The 24,951-nt window shown below is 33.7% G+C and overlaps 1 protein-coding gene across 2 annotated transcripts in view; it reads left to right on the top strand.

Moving 5' to 3' along the window:
* CSMD3 (CUB and Sushi multiple domains 3) overlaps positions 1-24,951 on the top strand; it is a 1,245,616-nt gene that overhangs the window by 135,882 nt on the left and 1,084,783 nt on the right. For both annotated transcript variants that reach the window (XM_078441978.2, XM_078441977.2), the window contains exon 2: positions 3,904-4,126. In XM_078441978.2, coding sequence (XP_078298104.1) covers positions 3,904-4,126 — 223 coding nt within the window. The remainder of the gene's footprint in view (positions 1-3,903; positions 4,127-24,951) is intronic.

The raw sequence follows: 24,951 nt of genomic DNA, 5'->3' as shown, positions 1-24,951 counted from the left end.
TTGGAGAATTAGTGGACAAAGCTGAGCATGTTATTTCAGGACATATGTCCTTTTTCTAAAACCATCAGGGTTATGGGGCTTGAGAATATATAAAACAGCCCATAGATCAGATTGTAGCTAAAGGGATTCATGCTTGCATTTAGTTATGAAGTTCAAATTGGAAGCTGTTCAGGCAGAAAACTAATAGAAATGGGTGATAGCTAATTAACCTAAGGCTTCAAAGTAATTGCTCTGCAAGAAGCAATTTAGAAGGGACCTTTCTCTTTTTTTTTTTTTTTTTATTTTTGAAAATCATAAAATGCCCTATTTGACTTTTGGTGCCTGAGCAAAAATATATGTATACACACAAATATTGATTTTTTAAACACCTCTACCTTATCCAACTTCTTTTAAAAGTAAAAAAAAAAATCCCAAGAACAGTACTTTGTATCAATACTGAATATCCCAGGTTTAAGACTTAGCCATGAATGGAGATAATCAGAGTGGATTCCTGAAGTAAATATGGGTAGGAGGATAGAGTTATATGGATTAATCCCTCCCTGAGCCTCACCACTAGAAGTCAGTAGAACCAGCTACTCTAAAGCATACTTGTTTGGTAGAGAAGTAGATCCCCTAGCAAAAGCAAGGTACACTTGTGAAAAGACTGAGGAACGGGGTGCCTAGGTGGCTCAGTCAATTGAATGTCTAACTCTTGATTTCAGATCATCTCATGATCTCATGGTTTGTGGTTTTCAGCCCCATGTTGCTCTGTTCTGACAGCGCAGAGCCTGTTTGGCATTCTCTGTCTCCCTTTTTCCGCCCCTCCCCTGCTAACTCTTTCTCTCTCAAAATAAATAAGTAAAAATTAAAAAAAACCCAAGAGAAAAAAAAGTGAGGAATGAATGTACATCATCCCAAATCAGTCCCTGTCTGCCACAATCTACAACTTTGGCTTCCTATCTTTCATGCATGTTTCCTCTTATTTTTCAAAAATATCCAGACCTGTATATCATATACTCTTTCCTTCTCAGAGAGAGGAGCCCCAAATTTCCTGTATTTCTATATACAGTTCCAAATACATACACTTTGGGTACTACAGTGTTCTCTCCCCCAAATTAGCTCAGTATCTTGGACTTACAGCTTCATGGCACATAAGCTTCATGTACAACCCACAGATTTGGAAATGACATGAAAGCAAAGAAGTTCTTATCAGAACTTCTGCAACCATGGATCCAAGCTTTAATCGACTGAAGACTAGTCTAGATTCACTGCTAGCATTGTATAAATTTTAGAGTTAATAGGCCCACAAGCATATAGCCAACTAATCTTCGACAAAGCAGGAAAGAACATCCAATGGAAAAAGGACAGTCTCTTTAACAAATGGTGCTGGGAGAACTGGACAGCAACATGCAGAAAGTTGAAACTAGACCACTTTCTCACACCATTCACAAAAATAAATTCAAAAGGATAAAGGACCTGAATGTGAGACAGGAAGCCATCAAAACCCTAGAGGAGAAAACAGGAAAAGACCTCTCTGACCTCAGCCGTAGCAATCTCTTACTCGACACATCCCCAAAGGCAAGGGAATTAAAAGCAAAAGTGAATTACTGGGACCTTATGAAGATAAAAAGCTTCTGCACAGCAAAGGAAACAACCAACAAAACTAAAAGGCAACCAACGGAATGGGAAAAGATATTTGCAAATGACATATCGGACAAAGGGCTAGGATCCAAAATCTATCAAGAGCTCACCAAACTCCACACCCGAAAAACAAATAACCCAGTGAAGAAATGGGCAGAAAACATGAATAGACACTTCTCTAAAGAAGACATCCGGATGGCCAACAGGCACATGAAAAGATGTTCAACGTCGCTCCTTATCAGGGAAATACAAATCAAAACCACATTCAGATATCACCTCACGCCAGTCAGAGTGGCCAAAATGAACAAATCAGGAGACTATAGATGCTGGAGAGGATGTGGAGAAACGGGAACCCTCTTGCACTGTTGGTGAGAATGCAAATTGGGGCAGCCACTCTGGAAAGCAGTGTGGAGGTTCCTCAGAAAATTAAAAATAGACCTACCCTATGACCCAGGAATAGCACTGCTAGGAATTTACCCAAGGGATACAGGAGTACTGATGCATAGGGGCACTTGTACCCCAATGTTTATAGCAGCACTCTCAACAATAGCCAAATTATGGAAAGAGCCTAAATGTCCATCAACTGATGAATGGATAAAGAAATTGTGGTTTATATACACAATGGAGTACTACAGGGCAATGAGAAAGAATGAAATATGGCCTTTTGTAGCAACATGGATGGAACTGGAGAGTGTGATGCTAAGTGAAATAAGCCACACAGAGAAAGACAAATACCATATGTTTTCACTCTTATGTGGATCCTGAGAAACTTAACAGAAACCCATGGGGGAGGGGAAGGGAAAAAAAAAAAAGAGGTTAGAGTGGGAGAGAGCCAAAGCATAAGAGACTCTTAAAACTGAGAAGAAACTGAGGGTTGATGGGGTTGGGAGGGAGGGGAGGGTGGGTGATGGGTATTGAGGAGGGCACCTTTTGGGATGAGCACTGGGTGTTGTATGGAAACCAATTTGACAATAAACTTCATATATTGAAAAAAAATAAAGTATAGAAGTTCATGAAAAAAAAAATTTAGAGTTAAACATTACCCAATATGACTACAGACTAGTACATATTCATAATTTCTTGAGAAACATATTCAGTTTTCTAGGTGTCTCCAAGAGTCAAGTTATCAAAAATTTATATCTTCCATAAAATTAGAACTCCTATAGAATTATAGAAGTTTTTAAGATGGCTGCTGTCTGTTGCCCAGGATTCAAATTTTCAATATATTTTCTCCCCAACATTAGGTTTCACTCAGATACGGTTAGCTAAGGATTGTGTTTAAACTTGAGCCAGCTATGCTGGTCAAAGATTGAATGATTACATAGAGTGTTTTTTTAGATCTGAACCATTTATCCTCCTGGTACAAGGGTGGGAAGGATTTTCCTAAGGCACACTGGCTACATGCTAGAGATATGGACAGAAAAAAGTTAGCATGCTGGGGCACCTGGGTGGCTCAGTCGATCAAGTGTCCAACTTTGGCTCAAATCATGATATTGCGGTTCCTGAGTTCAAGCCCCACATCAGGCTCTCTGTTAGCACAAAGCCCGCTGAAGATCCTTTGCCCCCCACTTCTCTGCCCCTCCTCCATTCTCTCTCTCTCAAAAATAAATAAACATTAAAAAAAACTTAGCATGCTACACCAAGAAAAAGTGGAGTTAATTTTTTTTTAACGTTTATTTGTTTTTGAGACAGAGAAAGACAGAGCATGAACGGGGGAGGGTCAGAGAGAGGGAGACACAGAATCTGAAACAGGCTCCAGGCTCTGAGCTGTCAGCACAGAGCCCGACGCGGGGCTCGAACTCACAGACTGTGAGATCGTGACCTGAGCCGAAGTCGGCCGCTCAACCGACTGAGCCATCCAGGCGCCCCAAAGTGGAGTTAATTTTTAAGACCCAAAATGCATGCTAAAATCATTAAATTTTTAATGTTGTTTATAGTTTTCTAAAATTAGACTGGAAACTACTTCAGGGAAGGTATCATGTTCAAGACTTTTTCTGTTGGATCACGAAATGGATAATGATGTGTGGAGAATTTTACTTCATTGACTGGTTTATAATTACTAGCCACAAGATGCATGATAAATGGCAAATTTTTTAATATTTTGTTTGTTATGTCTTATCTTTTAAAAAAATAAAATTAGGTAATTCACCTAGCTCTTGCCATTTACAAAATTATGTTAACATAGGTCTTGGAAAAACAAAAGGCTTTTTCAAAATTATCTATCTCCTGAATTGTTTGTGCTTTATATAATATTAATATCTGTTTATTTGTCTTTTGTTGCAGGATTTATTTATACATGTGGTGGAACTTTAAAAGGACTTAATGGCACTATAGAAAGCCCTGGTTTTCCATATGGATATCCAAATGGTGCAAACTGTACATGGGTAATAATAGCAGAAGAACGAAATAGAATACAAATTGTTTTTCAGTCATTTGCTCTAGAAGAAGAATATGACTACTTATCCTTATATGATGGACATCCTCATCCTACAAACTTTAGGACAAGGTTAGTGTGATTTGAATGGAAGAATGGAGGGAAATATGTTATGGGTAAAATGTTATTTCACACAGGGTGCTTAACATTTGTGGTACAATTGTATTAAAGTCATATTCACTATTTAATTATTGTTAATTTGGAAATATATCATCTCATGAACAAATTAGTTCAGTGTCTCTGACTTCATAATACTATATTAATATTATCTCTCAAAAAAGTGAATGTAAATTGAATTGTGACCTTTTTAGATTGGTTAAAGGTATTTTATTTTTGTTAAGTGCTTATTTTCAGGTGTCATTACTTATGGGCATAACTTTTGATAAAAGTGAAAGCATACCATGTAATGTGGCTACCCAATTTTAATATACAATATGCAGAAATACTTAAAAATCAATATTCATATAAAAAGACATTAATTTTATAAAATATGTATGGTTTATAAAATCTAAATATCTGAAAAGTCGGCCCTTTAATGTCACCAACTGGGAAATTTACATTTGTCCATACAAAGGAAATTATTTATTTATAAGCTACTCGATAAAACAGGTGTGGACATTAGCTGGCACCCTGTCATTTAAGTGATTCTTCAAAATTTCTTTTTGAAAAATAGAGTATCTAAATATGTGAGAAATTTTTGCTGTCTTAGCAAAAACTCCTTTTAAATATAGATCAACTCTAATTCAACCAAGTTCAAACTACCAGATATAACATATCTCATCTAGTCCTAGATTTTAACTAATGTGTGTAATTATGTTTAACTGTAGTAAACTGTTTTTGAACTTCTAATCCAAAATAATCTAAGTCAATAAACTCTAAGATTAAAGAGTCTTTACATACTTGGCTATGTGTGCACTCAGAATGATAGTTAAAAATGCCTCAGTTGTTTCAAACAGCATGACTATGCAAAGAAAAGGTCACTAAATTGGTTACTGATGAGGGTTTGGTTTTGTTTGCTTTTTTCTATACATCCATTTACCGAGTATTTCCAATTTCTTCTTCCCTTTACACAAAGTCTTTTAATATCTGTTTAAGAATATACAGAAAAGCTGACATGTCTCACAGAGTTATTTCATCATCATGGCCAATATCATTAAAAACGCAATGCCTTCTGTTAATGACACAGCACTGAGTCACAATAGAAAGACAGCACTATGTACACTAGAGAGTGTGTGGGTGAGGCGGGTAGGTATCTGCTGTCATCTATATACATCCAATCAGATTACAGGCTAAAAGAGAGTAACAAAGGTAATTCTTAGAGTTTCCAGCCTGCTAAAATGATGTACATAAAAATAAAATGACAAAGACTTGTGTATATTTTCTTTACAGCAGCAGCATGTAATATGTAATTGGTGTAAATATAAAAAAGAAATGAAGCGCGCTCAGTGCTATCTGGTAGTTTCTAACTATAAAATCGCTGATAGTATGGTTTGCCTAAGTGTCTATTCTCTCCAGATCCCCTTGAAAATGAGAAAACACATTTTTATTTTATCTCTGCTCCTTTTTTTAAAAGAAATAATTGTGGCCTCTGGGAAGTTAAAAGACCTTGTCAGATGGGGAAAATCAGTTTTTTTCTTCTCATTCATTTTTTCCCAATTTGTAAATGGGAATAATAGCATTTAATTTGCAGAGATTCTATGTGTACTACAATGTAATGAATGCTCTGTAAGTCTAACCCTTAGTATTTATTAAGTACCCGTACCGGACACTACTAAGTATTTTGTATTCATTATATTATTTAACTTCTCAAACAATGTGGAAAGATTTCTATCATCAATGTTTTACAATTAGCAAAATGAGTCTTACATTACTTGCCCAAGGTTAATTGTTGAAAGTAGCAAGAGGGAGGATCATCACTATAACCCAGAATTGTCTCAGTTCAGAGCTTAAGCTTGTTAAAAAAAGAAACAAAATTCAAATATATAATTCACAAATAATATATATAATTTCCATGGTTTATGTATTGATATAAAGTCTATTTTTCCTTTGACAAAATTTAACAAATAAGATAAATAATAAAAACCAATATTTTTAAACATACATAACATATAAAGATACAAACCAAAAAATAAATTACAAACTTATTCATGGTATTTGTTTTATAGATTCTCCTCTAATATGTACTCTATGCCATTTTGCTCACAGTTGGATGCATAATGTATCCACTGGTGTTCATGCTTAAACCTAATGTTACAGCTGATTTTAAATAGCAAGACTAGGGAGAAAAAAACCCAGTGTGTAACCTACAGCATCTTCCAGACTGTTTATATACAATGTCTGCTGTTTGATTAGAAGCTGAAACTGCTGCTGGCAGTTTGATTTATTTTTGTGTCTGTCTGTTTCACTCACGTTTTCTTGCTTTTTGTTTCTCTCGTTCTCACTTAATACATGCCATTAGGGTATGTCTGCTGTTCTCTATCTTTCGGAAATTGATACTTATATTTTGTTATTTTCCATGAGCTCCAATAGATACTTTGTAATGGCTTGTTATACTTGCCTTGCAATAATGCAGAAAAGATGCTTTGTAGGTCTTGTCATTCTTGCTTGTATAAATAGAGAGGCACATTGGATTTGACAAACACAATTTCATACGTTCAAAATATTATCTAACACTCCAATTTTTGATGATCCTGTTTGTTATCCTGTGAATTTTTAATTTATTAAATAAAAATTGATATTGCAGGCTAAATGTAGTACTTGAAGCAACACACCATTAGAGAATTTCTTCATAGGTCTCCATTAAGAGGCTGGTGTATTTGAAACAATTTGGTTTACTTGATGCATGAAAGTAATTCTTAGCTTTCTTTACTTTTTATGTGAATACCGTATTTTCTAAATAAGAAAATTATGCCAAAAATTTAAAAAATCATTTTAATCCTATGAGATGTATTTATATGTTCAGGGTCATCCTACTTATGCTATTTATGTCCTTATTCAATCTCCCTACATTAAAATACATCCACTTCACATGTGACTAGAATTTTTGTTAGCATCAAATTATCAGATGCTTACATTTAATTATACTATAATTCATTTAATTATTCTCCTACTACGAGATATGTTTTTTTTTTCTTTCATAAGTAATTCAGATAACAGCATTAGCTTTAACTGAGATAACAACCTCATATCACCATCCCTAGGTAAAAAGTATTACAGAAAAACAGCATTTTGTTCCAACCTCAGTTGTAGAAGGTGACATGAAGAATGCTGGGACCAGTCAACAGACAACATAGGTCACATTGTCAAAATGCTCCTATTCACACTTTTTATTTTACTGTTAAAAAACAAAGTTAGGGGCACCTGGGTGGCGCAGTCGGTTAAGTGTCCGACTTCAGCCAGGTCACGATCTCGCGGTCCGTGAGTTCGAGCCCCGCGTCAGGCTCTAGGCTGATGGTTCGGAGCCTGGAGCCTGTTTCCGATTCTGTGTCTCCCTCTCTCTCTGCCCCTCCCCCGTTCATGCTCTGTCTCTCTCTGTCCCAAAAATAAATAAAAAACGTTGAAAAAAAAATTAAAAAACAAAGTTAAGTTTTGGGATGACTGGATGGCTCAGTGGATTAAGTGCCCGACTCTTAGTTTTGGCTCAGCTCGTGATCTCATGGTTTAGGAGTTCAACCCCACATCGGGCTCTGAACCGAGGAGCCTGCTTGGAATTCTTTCTCTTCCTCTCTCTCAGCCCCTCCTCCTCCTCCTCTCTCTTTCTCTCTTCAAAAATAAATAAACATTAAAAAGTTAAGTTTTAAAAATGCTTAATTTTCTAAATAAATAACTTCTAAAGTCATTGAAAAAAGGAGGTAGTTATCATAAAGTCATAGTCATAGTGTAGAAATACCCATGACATGAATTTTATCTTCTTAAATTACAAGAATTTTCATGAATGCTAATAATGTTAAAAGTAAAAGGTATATATAATTCAGGTAAGTGTGAACATATAAAAACTCTTACTGGGGAAGGTAGGCAGTAAATATAAACAACTGCGGTACAGTAACAGAAATCCAGCTGAGGGGGAGAGGTAGTGTTGGGAGAGTTGACTTCAATTTTTTCCAGTTTAATGGAAATAACTGACATATAACATCTTGTAAGATTAAGGTGTACAACATGATAATTTGAGATATATAGAGAGATAGATATTAATATAGATATAATATAGATATAGGTATAAAGATATAGATATATAGGTATAGATATAGATATAGTGAAATGATTACCACAATAAGGTTAACACCTCTATCATCTCACATAATTACCGTGTGTGGTGAGAATATTTATGATTTGTTCTCTTAGCAAATGTCAAGTATATAAATGCACTACTGTTAACTATAATCAACATGATATACATTAGATGCCCAGGACTTTTCATCTTATAACTGTTAACTTGTAACATTTGACCAAAATCTTCACATTTTCCCAACCCCCATCCCTGGAAACATTTTACTCTCTTTCTCTGAATTTGGCTTTTTTAGAATTCACATATAAGTGATATTGTATAGTATTACTGGTGGACTTCTCATCCATCCTTGGATGCTTAGGTTGTTTCCACCTCTTAACTATTGTAAACAAAGCTGCAATGAACATGATAATGTAATCTTTTCAAGATAGTGACTTCATTTCCTTTGGACATGTATCTAGAAGTGGAAAATTAGATCACATGGTAGTTCTATTTTGAATTTTTTGAAGAATATCCATGGTGTTTTCCATAGTGGCTGAACAAATTTACATTTCCACCAACAGTGCCCAAGTGTTCCCTTTCTTTGGCATCCTCACTAACACTTGTTATCTCTTGTCTTTTTTGATAATAATCATTTCAACAGGTGTGAGGTGATATTTCATTGTAGTTTTGATTTGCATTTCTCTGATGATTTAGTGATATCAAGTAACTTTTCATTTATCTATGGAGCACTGTGTGACTTATTTGACAAATTGTTTATTCAAGTCATCTGCCCATTTTTTTTTGTCCACACACTGCCCAATGAAGGGCTCAAACCCACAAACCCTGAGATCATGACCTTAGTCGAAGTCAAAGGCTCAACAGACTGAGCCACCCAGGCACCCCTCCTCTGACCATTTTTGATCGGATTATTTGGGAATAAGAAAGGGATCTAATTCATTCTTTTGCATATGTTTATCCAGTTTCCCTAGAACAGTTTATTAAAGAGACTATCTTTTCCCCATTGGTTATTTTTGGCTCACTTACCAGTATTACTTGGTTGTGTGTGGGGGTTGGTTTCTTCCTTGACTCTCTAATTCTATTCCATTGGTCTATGTGTCTGTTTGTGTGTGTGTGTGTGTGTGTGTGTGTGTGTTTTGTTTTTGCCAGTTCCTTATTGTTTTAGTGACTGTAGCTTTGCAAGTTCAAAATCTGGAAGCTTAAGCTTTATTCTTCTTATAGTTCTTACTGGATTGCTTTGGCAATTCAGGGTCTTTTGTGGGTTATACACATTGAAGATTTTTTTTTCCTATTTCTCTGAAAAATGCCATTGGAATTTTGAGATGGAAGAACTCTGGGTATTATGGACATTTTAATAATACCAATTCTTCTGATCCATGAACAAGGGATAGCTTTCCAATTATTTGTATCTTCTATAATTTTTCTTTTCATCAAAGTTATAGTTTTTGTGTACAAGTATTTCACTTCCTTGGTTAAATTGGTTCCAAAGTATTTTATTGTTTTTGATGCTAGGGTAAAGCTATTGTTTCCTTTATTGCTTTTTCATAGAGTTCATTTTTAGGGTATACATATGCAACTGACTTTTTATTATCTGAAACATTACTGAATTAGTTTATTAGTTCTAACAGGGTGATGGGGTCTATAGGATTTTCGGTTTATAAGATCATTATCATATGCAAAGACAGGTTTACATTTTCCTTCCATATTTGGATGCCTTTTATTTATGTTTCTTACCTTATTGCTCTGTCTAGGACTTCCAATATTATATTGAATACAAGTGGTAAGAGTGGACAACCTTGTTTTGTTCACAACTTAGAGGAAAACTTTTCATCATTGAGTATGACATTAGCTGTGGGGTTGTCCTTTATTATTTGAGTTATGTCTATTCTATGTTTATATCTAATTTGTTAATAATGTTTATCATGGAGTACATGTTAAATTTTGTCAAATGGATTTTTCTGTATCTACTGAAATGATTATAAATTTTTATCTTTCATGATATTAATGTGGTGTAACACACTGATTAATTTCTATATATGAAAATACCTTTGCATCCCAGGGATAAATCATGGTGTATAATCCTTTTAATGTGCCTTTGAATTTAGTTTGCTAAATTCCTATTTTGTTGAGATTTTTGCATCTATATTCATATGGGTTATTGGCCTGTAGTTTTCTTTTCTTATGGTATCCTTATCTGGCTTTGATAGCAGAGTAATGGTGACCTCATAAAATCTGGAAGTGTTCCCTCCTCTTCAAATTTTTGGAAGAGTATAAAAGGTTTTGCTTTAATTCTTAATATGCTTGGTAGATTTCACCAGTGAAACCATCCCATTATGGGCTTTTATTCAGAAATTTTATTCTAGGTTATCCAATTATTTGGGGAATAATGGTTCATAATAGTTTCTTACAATCTTTAGAATTTCTGTGGTATTGATTATAATGTTTCCTTATTCATTTCTGATTTTATTTGAATTTTTGCTTTTTTTTCTTAGTCCAACTAAAGTTTGGTCAATTCTGTTTATCTTTTCAGGAAACCTAAGTTTTATTCTAAGTTTTGTTGATCTTTTCTGTTGTGCTTCTAGTCTATTTCATTTTTAATGTTTATTTCTTTATTTTGAGAGAGAGAGTGAGTGAGTTTCAGCAAGGAAGGGGTAGTAGGAGAAGGAGAAGAGAATCCCAAGCAGGCTACACTCAGCACAGCACATAATGTGGTACTTGATCCCATGAACCATGTGATCATGACACGAGCTGATATCAAGAGTCAGACGCTCAACCCACTGAGCCACCCAGGAGCCCTTCATTTATTTATCTTATGAAATTTGTTATTTTCTTCCTTCTGATAGTCTTTGGGCTTGCTTTGTTTTTCTTCTTCTAGTTCCTTGAGATGTAAATTTAGGTTGTTTATATGAGATCTTCTTTCTTAATGTAGGCATTTGTCACTATGACTTCCTCTTAGTACTGCTTATGCTTTAGGTCATAAGTTTTGGTATACTGTGATTCCATTTTTGTTTGTTTCAAGATTTTTTAAATTTCCCTTTTGATTTCTTCCTGACCCATCAATTTTTCAGGAGTGTGCTACACTTATTTGTAAATTTTCCAGCATTGCTCCTGTTATTGAATTCTAGTTTCATATTATTTTATTTGAAAAACATACTTAATATGATCTTCATGTTTTTTTAATTTATTGACTTGTTTTGTGACTTAACCTATTATCTGTCTTAGAGAGTATCTCATGTATGCTTGAGAAGAATGTGTATTCTGCCATTGGATGGAGTGTTCTCTGTATGTCTGGTCGCTCCATTTGATCTAAAGTATAGGTCAAGTCCAGTATTTCCTTAACGTTTTTCTGTCTGAATATCTATTGTTGAAAGTGAGTAATGAAGTCTCCTACTATTATTGTGTTGTAGTATATGTCTCCTTTCAGATCTGTTATATTTGCTTAATATATTTAGGTACTCAGAGATTGTGTATATATTTACCATTGTTATATGTTCTTGATGTATTTACTCTTTTATCATTATAAATGACCTTGTTTGCCTCTTACTACAGTTTTGACTTAACCTCCATTTTAATCTAATATAAAAATAGCTAACCTTGGTCTCTTTTGGTTTCCATTCCCAGAGAATACTTTTTTCTATTGCTTCACCTTAAGTTTATGTGTATTTTTAAACTGAGTATATTTGTTGTAGTCAGCATACAGTTGGGTCTTCTTTTTTACACATTCAGCCACTCTATGCCTTGTGCTTTGAGAATTTAATCCATTATTTAAAATAATTGTTGGTAGCTAAGTACTTAGGACTGTTGTTCTGTTAACTGTTACTGGCTTTTTTGTAATTCCTTTGATCCTCTCTCTTTTGTCTTCCTTTGTGAATTGAAAATTTTCCATAGTGGTATGTTTTGATTCCCTTCTCTTTATCTTTAGTGTATCAACTGTAGGTTTTTGCTTTCTGATTAATTACTATGTGGCTTACTTAAAATATCTTATACACACAGTAGTGTATTTTAAGCTAATGACAACTTCAGTTGCATATAAACACTCTATCCTTTCAATCCCCTCCCCAGCGTTTTATGTTTTTGATGTCACAAGCCGCCCCCCCCCCACCCCCCCGGGCACACACACACAAACCACAGGGAGTAGCAGAGGTGTTAATATTACATATCCATTAACAAATCATTGCAACTATATTTATTTGTAATACTTTGGTCCGTTACCTTTTACTACAGTTAACTCTTAATTAGAGATGAGAATTAAGTCTTTACACTGGTAAAACCATTTTACAATATTAAAGTATTATAAATTTAACTATATACTTATGTTTTGCAGAATGTTGTGCATTTTCGTAATTCTTCATGTTACTAATTAGCATCCTTTCATTTCAGTTTGAAGAACTCTTTTCAGAACTCCTTGTAAGCCAGGTGTAGTGGTAAACATCTCAGGTTTTGTTTCCTTGGGGACATCTTTATGTCCCTTTATCTGAAAGATAACTGCCTAGTATAGTATTCTTGGGTTAGCAGGTTTTTTTGGTTTTGTTTTTGTTCTGCTTTGTTTTCTTTCAGCACTTGGCATTTATCATTCCACTCTCTCCTGGTCTTCAAGACTTGTGCTGTGTAATCTACTGATAGCTTTATGTGGGTATCCTTTAAAAAAATTTTTTTAATGTTTATTTATTTTTGAGACAGGGAGAGACAGAGTATGAGCAGGGAAGGGGCAGAGAGACAGGGAGTCAGAATCCAAAGCAAGCTCCAGGCTCTGAGCTGTCAGCGCAGAGCCAGATGCGGGGCTCGAACTCACGAGCTGCAAGATCATGACCTGAGCCGAAATCGGACGCTTAACTGACTGAGCCACCCAGGCACCCCAATGTGGGTATCCTTTTGTATGAGGATTTTTTTATTTGCTGCTTTAAAATTCCTTTTCTTTGATTTATACAGTTTTATTCTGTGTCTCAGAGAAATGCTGTTTGAGGTTGAAATTTTAAAATTACCTATTAGCTTCATGAACTTGGGTGTCAAAATTTCTCCTCAGATTTGGGAAGTTCTCAGCCAGTACTTCTTTAAATAAGCTATTTCCTTGGGCACCTGAATGGCTCAGTCATTTAAGTGTCCAAGTTCAGCTTAGGTCATGATCTCATGGTTCATGGGTTCGAGCCCTGTGTTGGACTCTATGCTGACAGTTTCAGAGACTGGAGTCTGCTTCAGATTCTGTGTCTCCCTCTCTCTCTGCCACTCCCCTACTCGCACTCTCTCTCTCTCTCTCTCTCAAAAATAAATAAAACAGTTAAAACATTAAAAAATAATATTTAAATAAGTTTTTCCTTTTTTCTTTTGGATATATATATATATACATATATATGTATATATATGTATATATATATATTTATATGTCACGTAAGGTATCCCATAGTTTATATAGGCTTTCTTCACTCATTTCATTCTTTTTTCTTTGTTCTTCGCTGGATAATTTCAAAGGACCTGTCTTCTACATCAGAGGTTCTTTCTTCTGCTTGGTCCATTCCTTCTAATGTTCTCAACTGCATTTGTTTCCCTACTCTTCTTGTTCTCTCTTGTGGTGAAATTCTTATTCTTGTGTACCTTCTCTCAATTTTTCAAAGCAAGGCCAGGTGATGACAGCCTCACTTTTGCTTTCTGCAGGGTGGGGCTAAGTGCTCATTTTAATAATTTCTCCCAGGCCTGAAAGGAAAGCAGCTTCCTGCATATATTCACTAGCCATATGCAAAGACTTGCCCTCAGTGCCATCAGAAGCACACACAGAGAATTTATCATGGTTTGTGGGTCAGTTTGGTGGAGGTGTGAGGAGTGCTGCAGGTGCACGGGTCAGGTGGAACATCTGTAGGTGAGGCATCCTGAGCAGCTCATGGGAAGGCTTCCTGATGGAGTCCATGATGCAATAAGTAGACTCTACCTACCTCTGTGGCCTCTGAGAGCCATATCTTCCAAGCTCCCAGCTGATCTCTGTCCCCAAATATTCTGGGGACATCTGGGCTTTCACTCACATATTCTCACTTCTCCCATGAAAGAAATCAAAGGCTGAGAAGGCTCAGCTGTGTTATCTTGAGGAAAGAATAACACAGATAACGTGAAACTATTCCTGTTATCATCTTTAATGCATCCAATCTTAAATTTTTTTGCTTCAGTGATGTGCTGGAACACCTCTGCTGGATTCTTGGACTTCTACAAATGGTCTCTCATCCTTGGACAATTATCTAAATCAGTGTTCTTTAGGGGAAGAGAGTAGAAAAATTTTATTCTGCCATGATGATGTCACTCAAATTTGCCATTCTAAATGGCAGGGCCAAGTTGAATGGAATCAGAGAGAGCTGGGAAGAGATGATGGAAGTGACAGATTTCCAAGGAAAAAGAACAACAAGTGCAATATCCTAATTCTGGATCATGCGTGTGAAGATGAGTACACAATGAGGCCTGAGAAGTGATGTAATAGGGCAAGGCCACTAGAGTCTGGCAGACCACTTTAAAGACTGTTTTTTGTTGTTTTGTTTTGTTTTGTTTTTTTGGTTTTTTGGGTTTTTTTGAGTGAACTAAAGGCCATCAGAAAGTTTTAAGTATTGATGTGACATGATGTAACTTGGGCCATCACCAACATAGTCAGTTTTGTACACTGCACAAAGTTGTCAGGCCCTGGAGCCAGCAATCCAGCCTGTGTTACTTCAGCCAAGGTCATGCCCCTACCCCAACCCAGGGTACTATGTCAGTGTGGGGAAAGAAGACATATTTTACAATACATTCATAATAAGGGGGACCTTTTGCAATTTTTTCCAACCAGTAAAGTCACCTTTTTGTAATTACCACAAACCATGACCCTGTTATATTTTATAATCTGAAATGATCACTTTAAGCTGCTCTGTGGAAACCACACTGTCTACAACTAACAAAAAGTTACTGTTTTTTGTATAGTGAATTCGGTGAAATAAGTAGGTATCACATGAATAATGAGTTACATAATATGCAACACTATTATACACAACTCTATTCCATCCCATTTTAAGAAAAAATTATTTTACTTAAAATAGTGATGTTTTTTATATTTAAAAGGAGTGAAGAATACAAAAACTATTGAGAAAATTAAAATAGATAACAGTATAACTGCTCAAAATGTATTTTTATGAATATTTTTTGAAGTGAATTATTTAAATTCTTGTGAAATGGAAAATTCTCAATATCTGAAAATTTTCCTGAACCCTAATGACATACAAATCTTTTATATCTCTGATATGCTGCTACCAGCACTTTAACAGGTAAACACACATCAGCATAACATAAAACTCCAATCAGAGAATAATACATAATCACCATAGAAATGTTGGGGTGGCTTAATAATAATAGATAATATTCACATTGTCAATAATTCAAAGGAAGAAAGATGTAATTAGCTTTATAGGAGCCAAAATCATATGAAATTTTTGACAGTGTAGGTTTGATAGTACTCTTATAACAAAACCAAAGAGATGATCCCAAAATATAATATAGAATATCTCTTAATCTCTTAAATTAAACAACACTGTGCATTAGTGTTATTTAACTTTCCTGTGCATTAGTCCTCATGGCTAACTTCAGCTGCTCCTTAAAGAGGGCATATAGATGGTCGGTTTTGCTTATATGGTTTTAAGGACAATATAATTATAACTTCTTTGCCATTAAAATCAGAGAAAAGGGAAGTATAAGCTATAATTACAACTGAGGAGGATAAATTATCAAAAATCAAATGATATAAACATACAGAAATATGTATGAAACTACTGAAAAAAGATACCAAATTTTAATTGATTATAAATCTTATGATTGTATATATAGAAAACTTAGATAATTTACTGGAAATATACAAAGAAAATTAAGTGTGTTGATTAGAGTCACTATCTCATCAACCATCATTTAGAAAACTCACAAATATATTACAAATAGCAGCAAAATTAGTGAAATGTTGATATGAACTCAATGTTATGCAGAACATTTATGATAAAAAATTTTGTATTCTAGTGCTGAAAGCCACTAGTGGAAAATGGATAGCCACACTATATTCATGGGAACAAAGATTAAATTTTGAAATAAAAAAAGAGACTACATTTTGTAAAGCTCTTATTTTTTGAAGTTATAATACAATTTCATTCAAAATTCCTAGTGTATGTTGGTTTGCTTGAAAAAAATGATATATGAGTTCATCAATCACATGAATAACCAGGAAAATATTTAAATATAGGAATAGAAAGTTTAAACTAAACTGTAAAATAAAAATGTATAACAATAATTAAAGGATATGGTATTGGCTGATTTAAGAGTAGAAAGAATTTGGAACAAACTTTATATCAACTCAGCCAAACAAAAGATGAAATATAGAAGCTATTGAGGGAAGAGAGAGGTTTCCTGTTATTATAAAACTTAATAAAAACTAAAGAGATTACAAGATGTGATAACATGAATAAATAAATTTTCTATGATCACAATATACTTCAAAGAAAATAAATATTTAATTATCATGGAACATAAGTTTCAAGATGTATAAGATACGAAGTCTTGATGTACTTAAATAACTTTTAAAAATATGAAAATTATAGTCATATAAATGGAAATGTGCAAAAATATATGCACAGGGAGTTTACAAAATGTAAACTTTTTACAAAATGAAAAAGGTTAAATCACTAATATAAAATAAGAAACTAGTAAAAATAAAAAAAACAAAAGTAGGTAGCAATGTAATATTTTTCAAGTATAAAACTAAGACCTAAACAACTGTAAACAGCATTGGTGAAGATATTTAGGTACTTTCCTGCATGAGTAGTGGTAATATCAGTCTATAAACTGTTTCTGAAAGACAACAGCATTAGGTTGTCCTGCATTAGGTATCCAGGAGTTTATCATAAATAAATTATATTATTCATAAATAATAATTATTAACTATAATATGAATAAATAAATAAAATAAACATCTCACTCCCCAAATTACATACAGATTTTTTGTTTGCTGCATTGTTTAAATAACAAAATCATGAATGTCTTATTATAGAGAATGATTAATAACCATGGGACAAAATGTAGCAATTAGATACCAAATCTTATATGAATTTTTTATGGGTGGAAAAGGGTTCACAATATATTACTGGATAGAATAAAAATAAAGACCGCAAAACAGCATGTATAATAATAAAAGATAGCTTGTGCATTTATATCTGTTTGTTTATTTATCAACTGGGAAAGATTTATACCAAAATGACATCTGTGATTCTCTCATGGTAATGGGGTGTGATGAGTTTTTCCCTTTTTTTACTAGTCTTTGATTTATAAGATTTTTACCTTGAATACCCACAGGCCATAGAAAAAAACTAGTTTTTTCTGGTTCCTTTATCTCTTCCAAATTTCAAGAATATTTTTCTGATATGTATTACTTAGTGATTTAGGGTTTAAATTTTAAACTGTAAGAGAACATCATTATGAAAATAAATATTGCCTATGTCCATTCTCAGCAAATTAAATATTCAGATAATCAAAACCATATCATAAAAATTCATTTTTGAAATTTTCAAATTCATCAAGTTACACACTTGATAATATAACGGGATTGTGAAGAACAAAAGTCTTTTTTAAAGTTAAACAATGCGACATCTAAATAATTACGTGAGTCTGTCAAAATCATTTCATTTTTCCTAAACAATTCTTTTACTTCTCAGATAATGGTCCTAAACCAATAGAGAAAAACTTAAAGCATATATATTTACATATGCACATCTTGTTCTCATTGTTGACTAAATAGAATGAGAATTTTGAATTAAGTTAATATATGTTAGAATCAAAACTTTATTCATCATTGGGTCATACATTTTCTACAGCTCAATATTCAGATCTCAAGTGTACAATTATGTTTTGTGAAACAGTCATAAACTCAGGTAATCCACATCTCTATTAACATACATGTTTTCATCATCCCAGAATGTCCTATTGTATTCCTTTCCAGTCAATCCCTACACCTTCCCAAGGAACCACTGTACTAATTTGCTTTACCATGGATTAGTTGGCCCCTTCAATATTTATGTTCATAGAAATTGATTGCTACAATATGTACTTTTTGTATTTGGCTTTCTCTCTAAGCATATTGTTTCTGAGATTCAATCACATTGCTGTGTCAACAGTTTATTCCTTTTTGTTGTGGAGTAACATTTCATTCCATGAATTGTTGACTTTCCTGTTAGTGAAAGTTTGGATATTTTTAAGTTTGGAGCTATTCAGAATAAAGATGCAATCAATATTCCTATAGAAGTAGTTTGTGATTGCATTTTCATTTGTCTTAGAATAATACCTAGTAGTAGAATTGTTGGATTATTGGTTAAATCTATGTGTCATATCATAAAAATACCCCCAAACAGGTTTTTCAAGTGGTTGTCCTATTTTATATTCTGCCATCATTGTATAAGAGTTCTGATTGCTCTACATCATTGCCAATATTCAAGGTGGACAATCTTATTCTGTTTTTATTTTGCATTTCCTATATTTCCTTATAGCATATTCTAATGCTATAAGCACTTTTTTATGTGCTTATTGAGCATTTATTGATATGTCTTATGAAATGTCTGTTCAAATATTTTGCCTGTTTTTAATCGGGATGTTTGATTTGCCTTGATATTATTGAATTATAAGAGTCTTTATTCAATCTTTATACCATTTTTTTTGACAAATATATACATTGCAAATGTTTTCTTCCAATTTTAATTTGCTTTTCATTTTGTTCCACATCTTTTGATGAGCTGAAATTTTTAATTTTGATAAAATCCAATTTATTAATTTTTAAAATCTTGTTTTTCTCTCTAGTCTGACAAATGACAGAAAAAGATTCTCCTACACTTTCTTCTGAAGTTTAGAAATTTTAGCCTTTATATTTATGTCTATGATAAACCTCAGAAGTGTAAGGAAGTCTATGTTCATTTTACTCCCTATGGTATTATAGTGAATAAGAATTATGATGGCCTACCTATTAAGGAATCCTAGAACTGACAATTCAATAAATTATATTGGATGATGCTGAGCACAGCTCCAATGAAACATATTTCAAGTAGCTTTTAAAAATGACTACTTGATCAACTAAATTTTGCTAGAGGAAGATCTATCTTATTTTTCTATTTCTATTGTAAAGCTACCCCTTTAGTTGGTTTGTTTTTTACTTTGTGATTATCTATAATTTATACCTTCTTGGTTGTAGTTATAAAATATACTTCATTACTGTGATTAAATTCTCTGAACTTCATTCCTTTATTGTTATTGGAAATCATTTTATTTACCCAATATTTTTTTCTCAGTACTGTGAGGGATAAATATAACAGACATAATATATATCCTGTTGTAATTTCTTGTTTAGTTTTATGAACTCATTAAGTTCTTTTTTTTTAATGTTTATTTATTTATTTTGAGATAAAGAGAGTGCATGAGCAAGCAGTAAAGGGGCAGAGAGAGACAATCCCAAGCAGCCTCCATGCTGCCTGATGCAGGGCTTGATCTCATAAACTGCAAGATCAGGACCTGAGCTGAAATCAAGAACTGAAATCACGAGCCGATGCTCAAGCAACTGAAACACCCAGACGCCCCACACTCACTAGACTCTTGACATAACCACAAAATCCACGCGCGTAAGACATAATGAATAGTAATCAAAATTAATAAACAACAATCTATAGCTTGAGTTCCCACTTGTGCAATTGGTTGACCTTCCTCCTTCAGAAAATGTTGGTGGTGTCCCCATAAATATTCCTGAGCAACCACTATAGTTCTCTTCTTACATAATTAATCCTATCTCTTTTTCTCTCCTTTGCTTCCTCAATTTCCCATATAACTTCCTGATACTCATGTTAAAACCTCTCCTCATCCCAATTGCTTCTCTTTAGACTGCAATGCAATGATCTGTGTCTTTCCTGTAAGTATAATATTGAGGTAGAGAACAACTTTCCCACAAATATTAATTAGAAAATATCTAAACGACTTGTTAGACCATAGAAACAAATGGCCATAGGGTATGCAGTACTTGTATGGCAGTATATCCTTGATTTAACTCTACTCCCAAGTCCCCATCTCAGCGTGTCAGGTTTGATTTAGATGATAGAACCCAACCCAGTCTCCTGCCTCTGAAGACTTCAGAGTTGCAACCAGTCCTTGTATCCTGATTATCTCTCTTGTATAATGAAATTCAGAGGCTCTAAGCGCTTGACCTACTGGCATAGATGATTTGTATGTGTTTTTTTTGTATGTATATGTATATGTAGATTGCATATGATATTAATAACTGTTTACTCAATAAAGAGAAGCAATACTAGGTTTTTCTTATTTATATATAATATTAATGAGATCTCCAAATGGCAATGTGGATTTTGCTTACTGCTAATCCAACTATGGATGATCTTGGTGATAGCCTTGTGTAAAAAATACAGACTTCAGAAAACACAAAAATTGAGTGTAGAAGTGGGTTTTCCTATGAACATGCTTGAAAAGGATGTTATACTGTGGCTAGTGTCCTCCTCTCCAACACTTTAATTCACTAAAGACTTATTGCATCACCATAAGGCATGCAAGTGAATTAGGAAAAAAAAACCAATTAAAATTTTGATGCACCTTAGGCAGTTAATGACTCTTCTCATTTGATATCATTTCTCACTTTGGAGCATTCAAATTAATGATTGGAGAGATCTCAAGGACAGTCGGGGTTTCTAGAACTCTTTGTCAACATAAAAGACTCTTTCAAATCTGAGTAAGGCAAGGATTCAAGAGCATACACAATCATTTGTTGTTCATACTAGGCATGTTGCCAGAAAGAATCGAGGTGGCTTTTAGTGGAGAACAGACTAAATTAAACCATTAAAACAGGGGTTAAATCATAAAACAAAAGATGTCAACAAGCAAATTTAAACGCTTTGTTCCATGAATTACATTTATTCAATCTTTTATAGCAAATCTGTGAAAGGTTTACTTTCGTTAGCTTGCTTTCAGAAAAACAGCACTGATATTGTAAAAACAAACTATACATAGCGTTATAAGTCACTAACTAGCGATATTTCTTTTGCAAGTCACTCTCCATAAACATTCATGTTTTCATCTGTAAAATGGCATAATCAAACTACGGCTTTTCTCACATAAAGCAACTAGATGTTCTTATAAATATCATGTTTTCAATAACAGAAAATTACATACAGCATTCTAAAACCCTAAATAGAATTTTTAAATTAGGCATCCCAGATGAACTCTTTGTGAATTCATCTAAATTTGCTAATATATAATATTCTAAGGGAAGCTACAGATATACTGTATCTATTAAAAGGTAGATTTTTTTCTGAATACATACTTTATGTCAGGCTATTTATATACAATTCTCATAATATCATTTCAGATATTCTTCCCAATATGCCTATTAGATAAGTAAATCTCAAAAAGATCAATGTCTTCAAAATCATAAAAAACAGATTTTAAAAAGACTGAAGTTTGAATTTCAATAGCACAACTCATTAGTTATGTTTGTTTACATTTTTCAACTACACTAATTTTAGAATGATTGAATAGAAGATTTACTTTAAACTACAACTGCATAATCAGATATTTTACTGACCATTTATTTTACAAAGTCTTTTTACTAAATGCAAATTAAAAGGTCAAGAACATTAAAAGGCCCATATTTATATAAAAGTCCACATTAAAAATAATCACCTACATGCTGTTATGACATGATACATACCCAAAGCTGTATCTTTGTCATAAAAATTATTGTGTATAAAATAAGGAACTATTCCTTCATAAATGCTTAGAGTTTGATGTTCTTAAGATATGTAGAAGATATTGAGCTTATGTAGGAAAAAAGTAAATTTATCAATAGAAAAATGCATAATGATTAAGTGCATGGTTATGCAGGTTATCTTTTTAAAAATCCCAAAGACATTCAATTGTATTTTTAAATGGGTATATTTACATAAAAATCAGAAGTTAACTATATATAAATTCAAAAATGATATTTAAATTTTTTAATTTGGGGGCGCCTGGGTGGCTCAGTCGGTTGGGCGTCCGACTTCGGCTCAGGTCATGATCTCGCGATCCATGAGTTCGAGCCCTGCGTCGGGCTCTGTGCTGACAGCTCAGAGCCTGGAGCCTGTTTCAGATTCTGTGTCTCCCTCTCTCTCTGACCCTCCCCCGTTCATGCTCTGTCTCTCTCTGTCTCAAAAATAAATAAACGTTAAAAAAATTTAAAAAATAAAATAAAAAATAAAATAAAATTTTTAATTTGATTTTATAAAATATTATATTACTAAATTGGGATATAAAGGTTGGGAAGACAAAAAAAAATGAAGCATTCAAGAAACATACATGATAAGTTTCTAAATAATGTTCCTCCCTAAATGCAGATTTAAAAACATTAATCTTGGAAAGCAGAACAGATCATAAAGTTTACACACACATATAACAAACTAAAGACTACAAATCAGTGGCAAAATCTAGTGATTAAACATTGTTAACTATCTTTCACCGATATTAAAATCAATGCATTATATTTGTATTATATGTTTCTTTCAAAATTGCTTTTTTGGGGCACCTGGGTGATTCAGTTGGTTAAGCAACCAACTGATTTTGGCGCAGGTCATGATCTTGCAGTTCTTGAGACTGAGCCCCATGGCCGGCTCACTCTCTTTCTCTCCCCCTCCCCTCACATCTCTGTCTCTCTCTCTCTGACTCTCTCTCTCTCTCTCTCTCTCTCTCTCTCTCTCAAAATAAATAATAACATTAAAAAATTAAAAAATAACAAAAATAAAAAATTGTTTTTAAGTTTATTTATTTTGAGAGAGAGAGAGAGAGACATGGTGTGAGTGGGGGAGGGGCTGATAGTGATGGAGAGAGAGAATCCCAAGCAGGCTCTGCACTATCAGCTCAGAGCTTGATATGGGGCTCACACCCACAAAGCTGTGAGATCATGACCTGATCCCTCTCTCTCTTCCTCTGCCTCTATCCCCCACTCATGCTCTTTCTCTCTCTAAAATAAAAATAAATAATAAAATAAAATTGCTTTTTTGAACTATTTGAAAATCAAAACAAAATGTCAGAATCCTTATGTAAATGTGATACTCTGACTAGTGAATAGAACTAAAAAATGCACAGAATATGGAACTTGCCAGAGTGGCTATCAATATATTTGTGGTAATGTTTTAATTCATAAATCAATCATAGAAACCTCATTTCATTCATTTAAAACATAATTTTTCCTAATTACAAAAGCCAAATTATTTTTGGATGAGATGGGAGTGCTGGAAAATAACCAAAAAGAACAGCAATATTAATACAACTCACTGCTCACCAGATCTTTTGAGACACTGGTACTAAGTCACCATTTAATGGGTCAGTTATATTTCCACATGAATGTTCTAAATACTTTTTACTCTCTTTTAAAAATAATTTTGGAACTGGAGAGTGTTATGCTAAGTGAAATAAGTCATACAGAGAAAGACAGATACCATATGTTTTCACTCTTATGTGGATCCTGAGAAAGTTAACAGAAGACCATGGGGGAGGGGAAGGAAAAAAAAAAGTTAGAGAGGGAGGGAGCCAAACCATAAGAGACTCTTAAAAACTGAGAACAACCTGAGGGTTGATGGGGGGTGTGAGGGAGGAGAGGGTGGGTGATGGGTAGAGGAGGGCACCTTTTGGGATGAGCACTGGGTGTTGTATGGAAACCAATTTGACAATAAATTTCATATTAAAAAATAAATAAAATAAAAATAATTTTGTATATAAAAATATGTAACAATGTGACATACAATTTAAGATGGATTGTATTAGAATGAATACTCATAAGCCTGCCACTTAACCAAGAGAGTGCCAATATTTGTTTCTTCCTTATACCTTCCCTGGCCTTACTCTGATGTCTCACCAGGAGACGGGAAAATATTCCTGTATAAAGGCCATCCCTAATTTTAAAAACTATAGTTTAATCATACATTAATGTATCTCTAAACAACATAAAGCTTAATTTTGCTTATTTTTAAGTTTTATGAAATATATAGCATACCATTATAGTTTTCATTCAGTCTTATGCATATACTACACTTCAATTATGAATATAATGCTCTTTGTCTATTTTCTAGAAGACATTCATTTGTATCGCTTTCAGTTTTGCTTATATAAATAATGTGGCTACGAATAAACTTGTATACTTCTTAGGGAACAGGATAGAAGAGATTCTCTTAGATCTCAGAGTGAAGGGCTGATTCAATGTATACAGAAGATGTAATTGTTCAAATTTATTCAAATTTATGTAAAGCTCATTGTTTTCCCAACCAGTCACAGCACTCTACAGTACTACTAACAATGTATAATAAATTATTTACAATGTATAATGTCTCTATACTGGACCTATTCAACACTTGACAGCTATTAGAAATCTTAACTTTTGACAATCCATTGGTTGTAAAATACTGTCATGGTTTGAATTTGTATTCTTCTTGTTGCATGAGGTTGAACTTGAAAAAACATTTTTGAGTACAGGTGACACACAACGATACATTAGTTTCAGATGTACAACAGTGATTCCACAAGTTTACACATTACGCTGTGCTCACCACAAGTGCAGCTACCATCTGCCATCATACAACCCTATTGCAGTATCATTGACAATACTCCCTAGGCTGTACTT

The sequence above is a fragment of the Panthera onca genome, chromosome F2, assembly GCF_046562875.1.
Source record: "Panthera onca isolate mPanOnc1 chromosome F2, mPanOnc1 haplotype 2, whole genome shotgun sequence".
Classification (NCBI taxonomy): Eukaryota; Metazoa; Chordata; class Mammalia; order Carnivora; family Felidae; genus Panthera; species Panthera onca.
The sequence above is the reverse complement of the archived record's forward strand: the minus strand, read 5'-3'. Positions and strand labels throughout refer to the sequence as shown.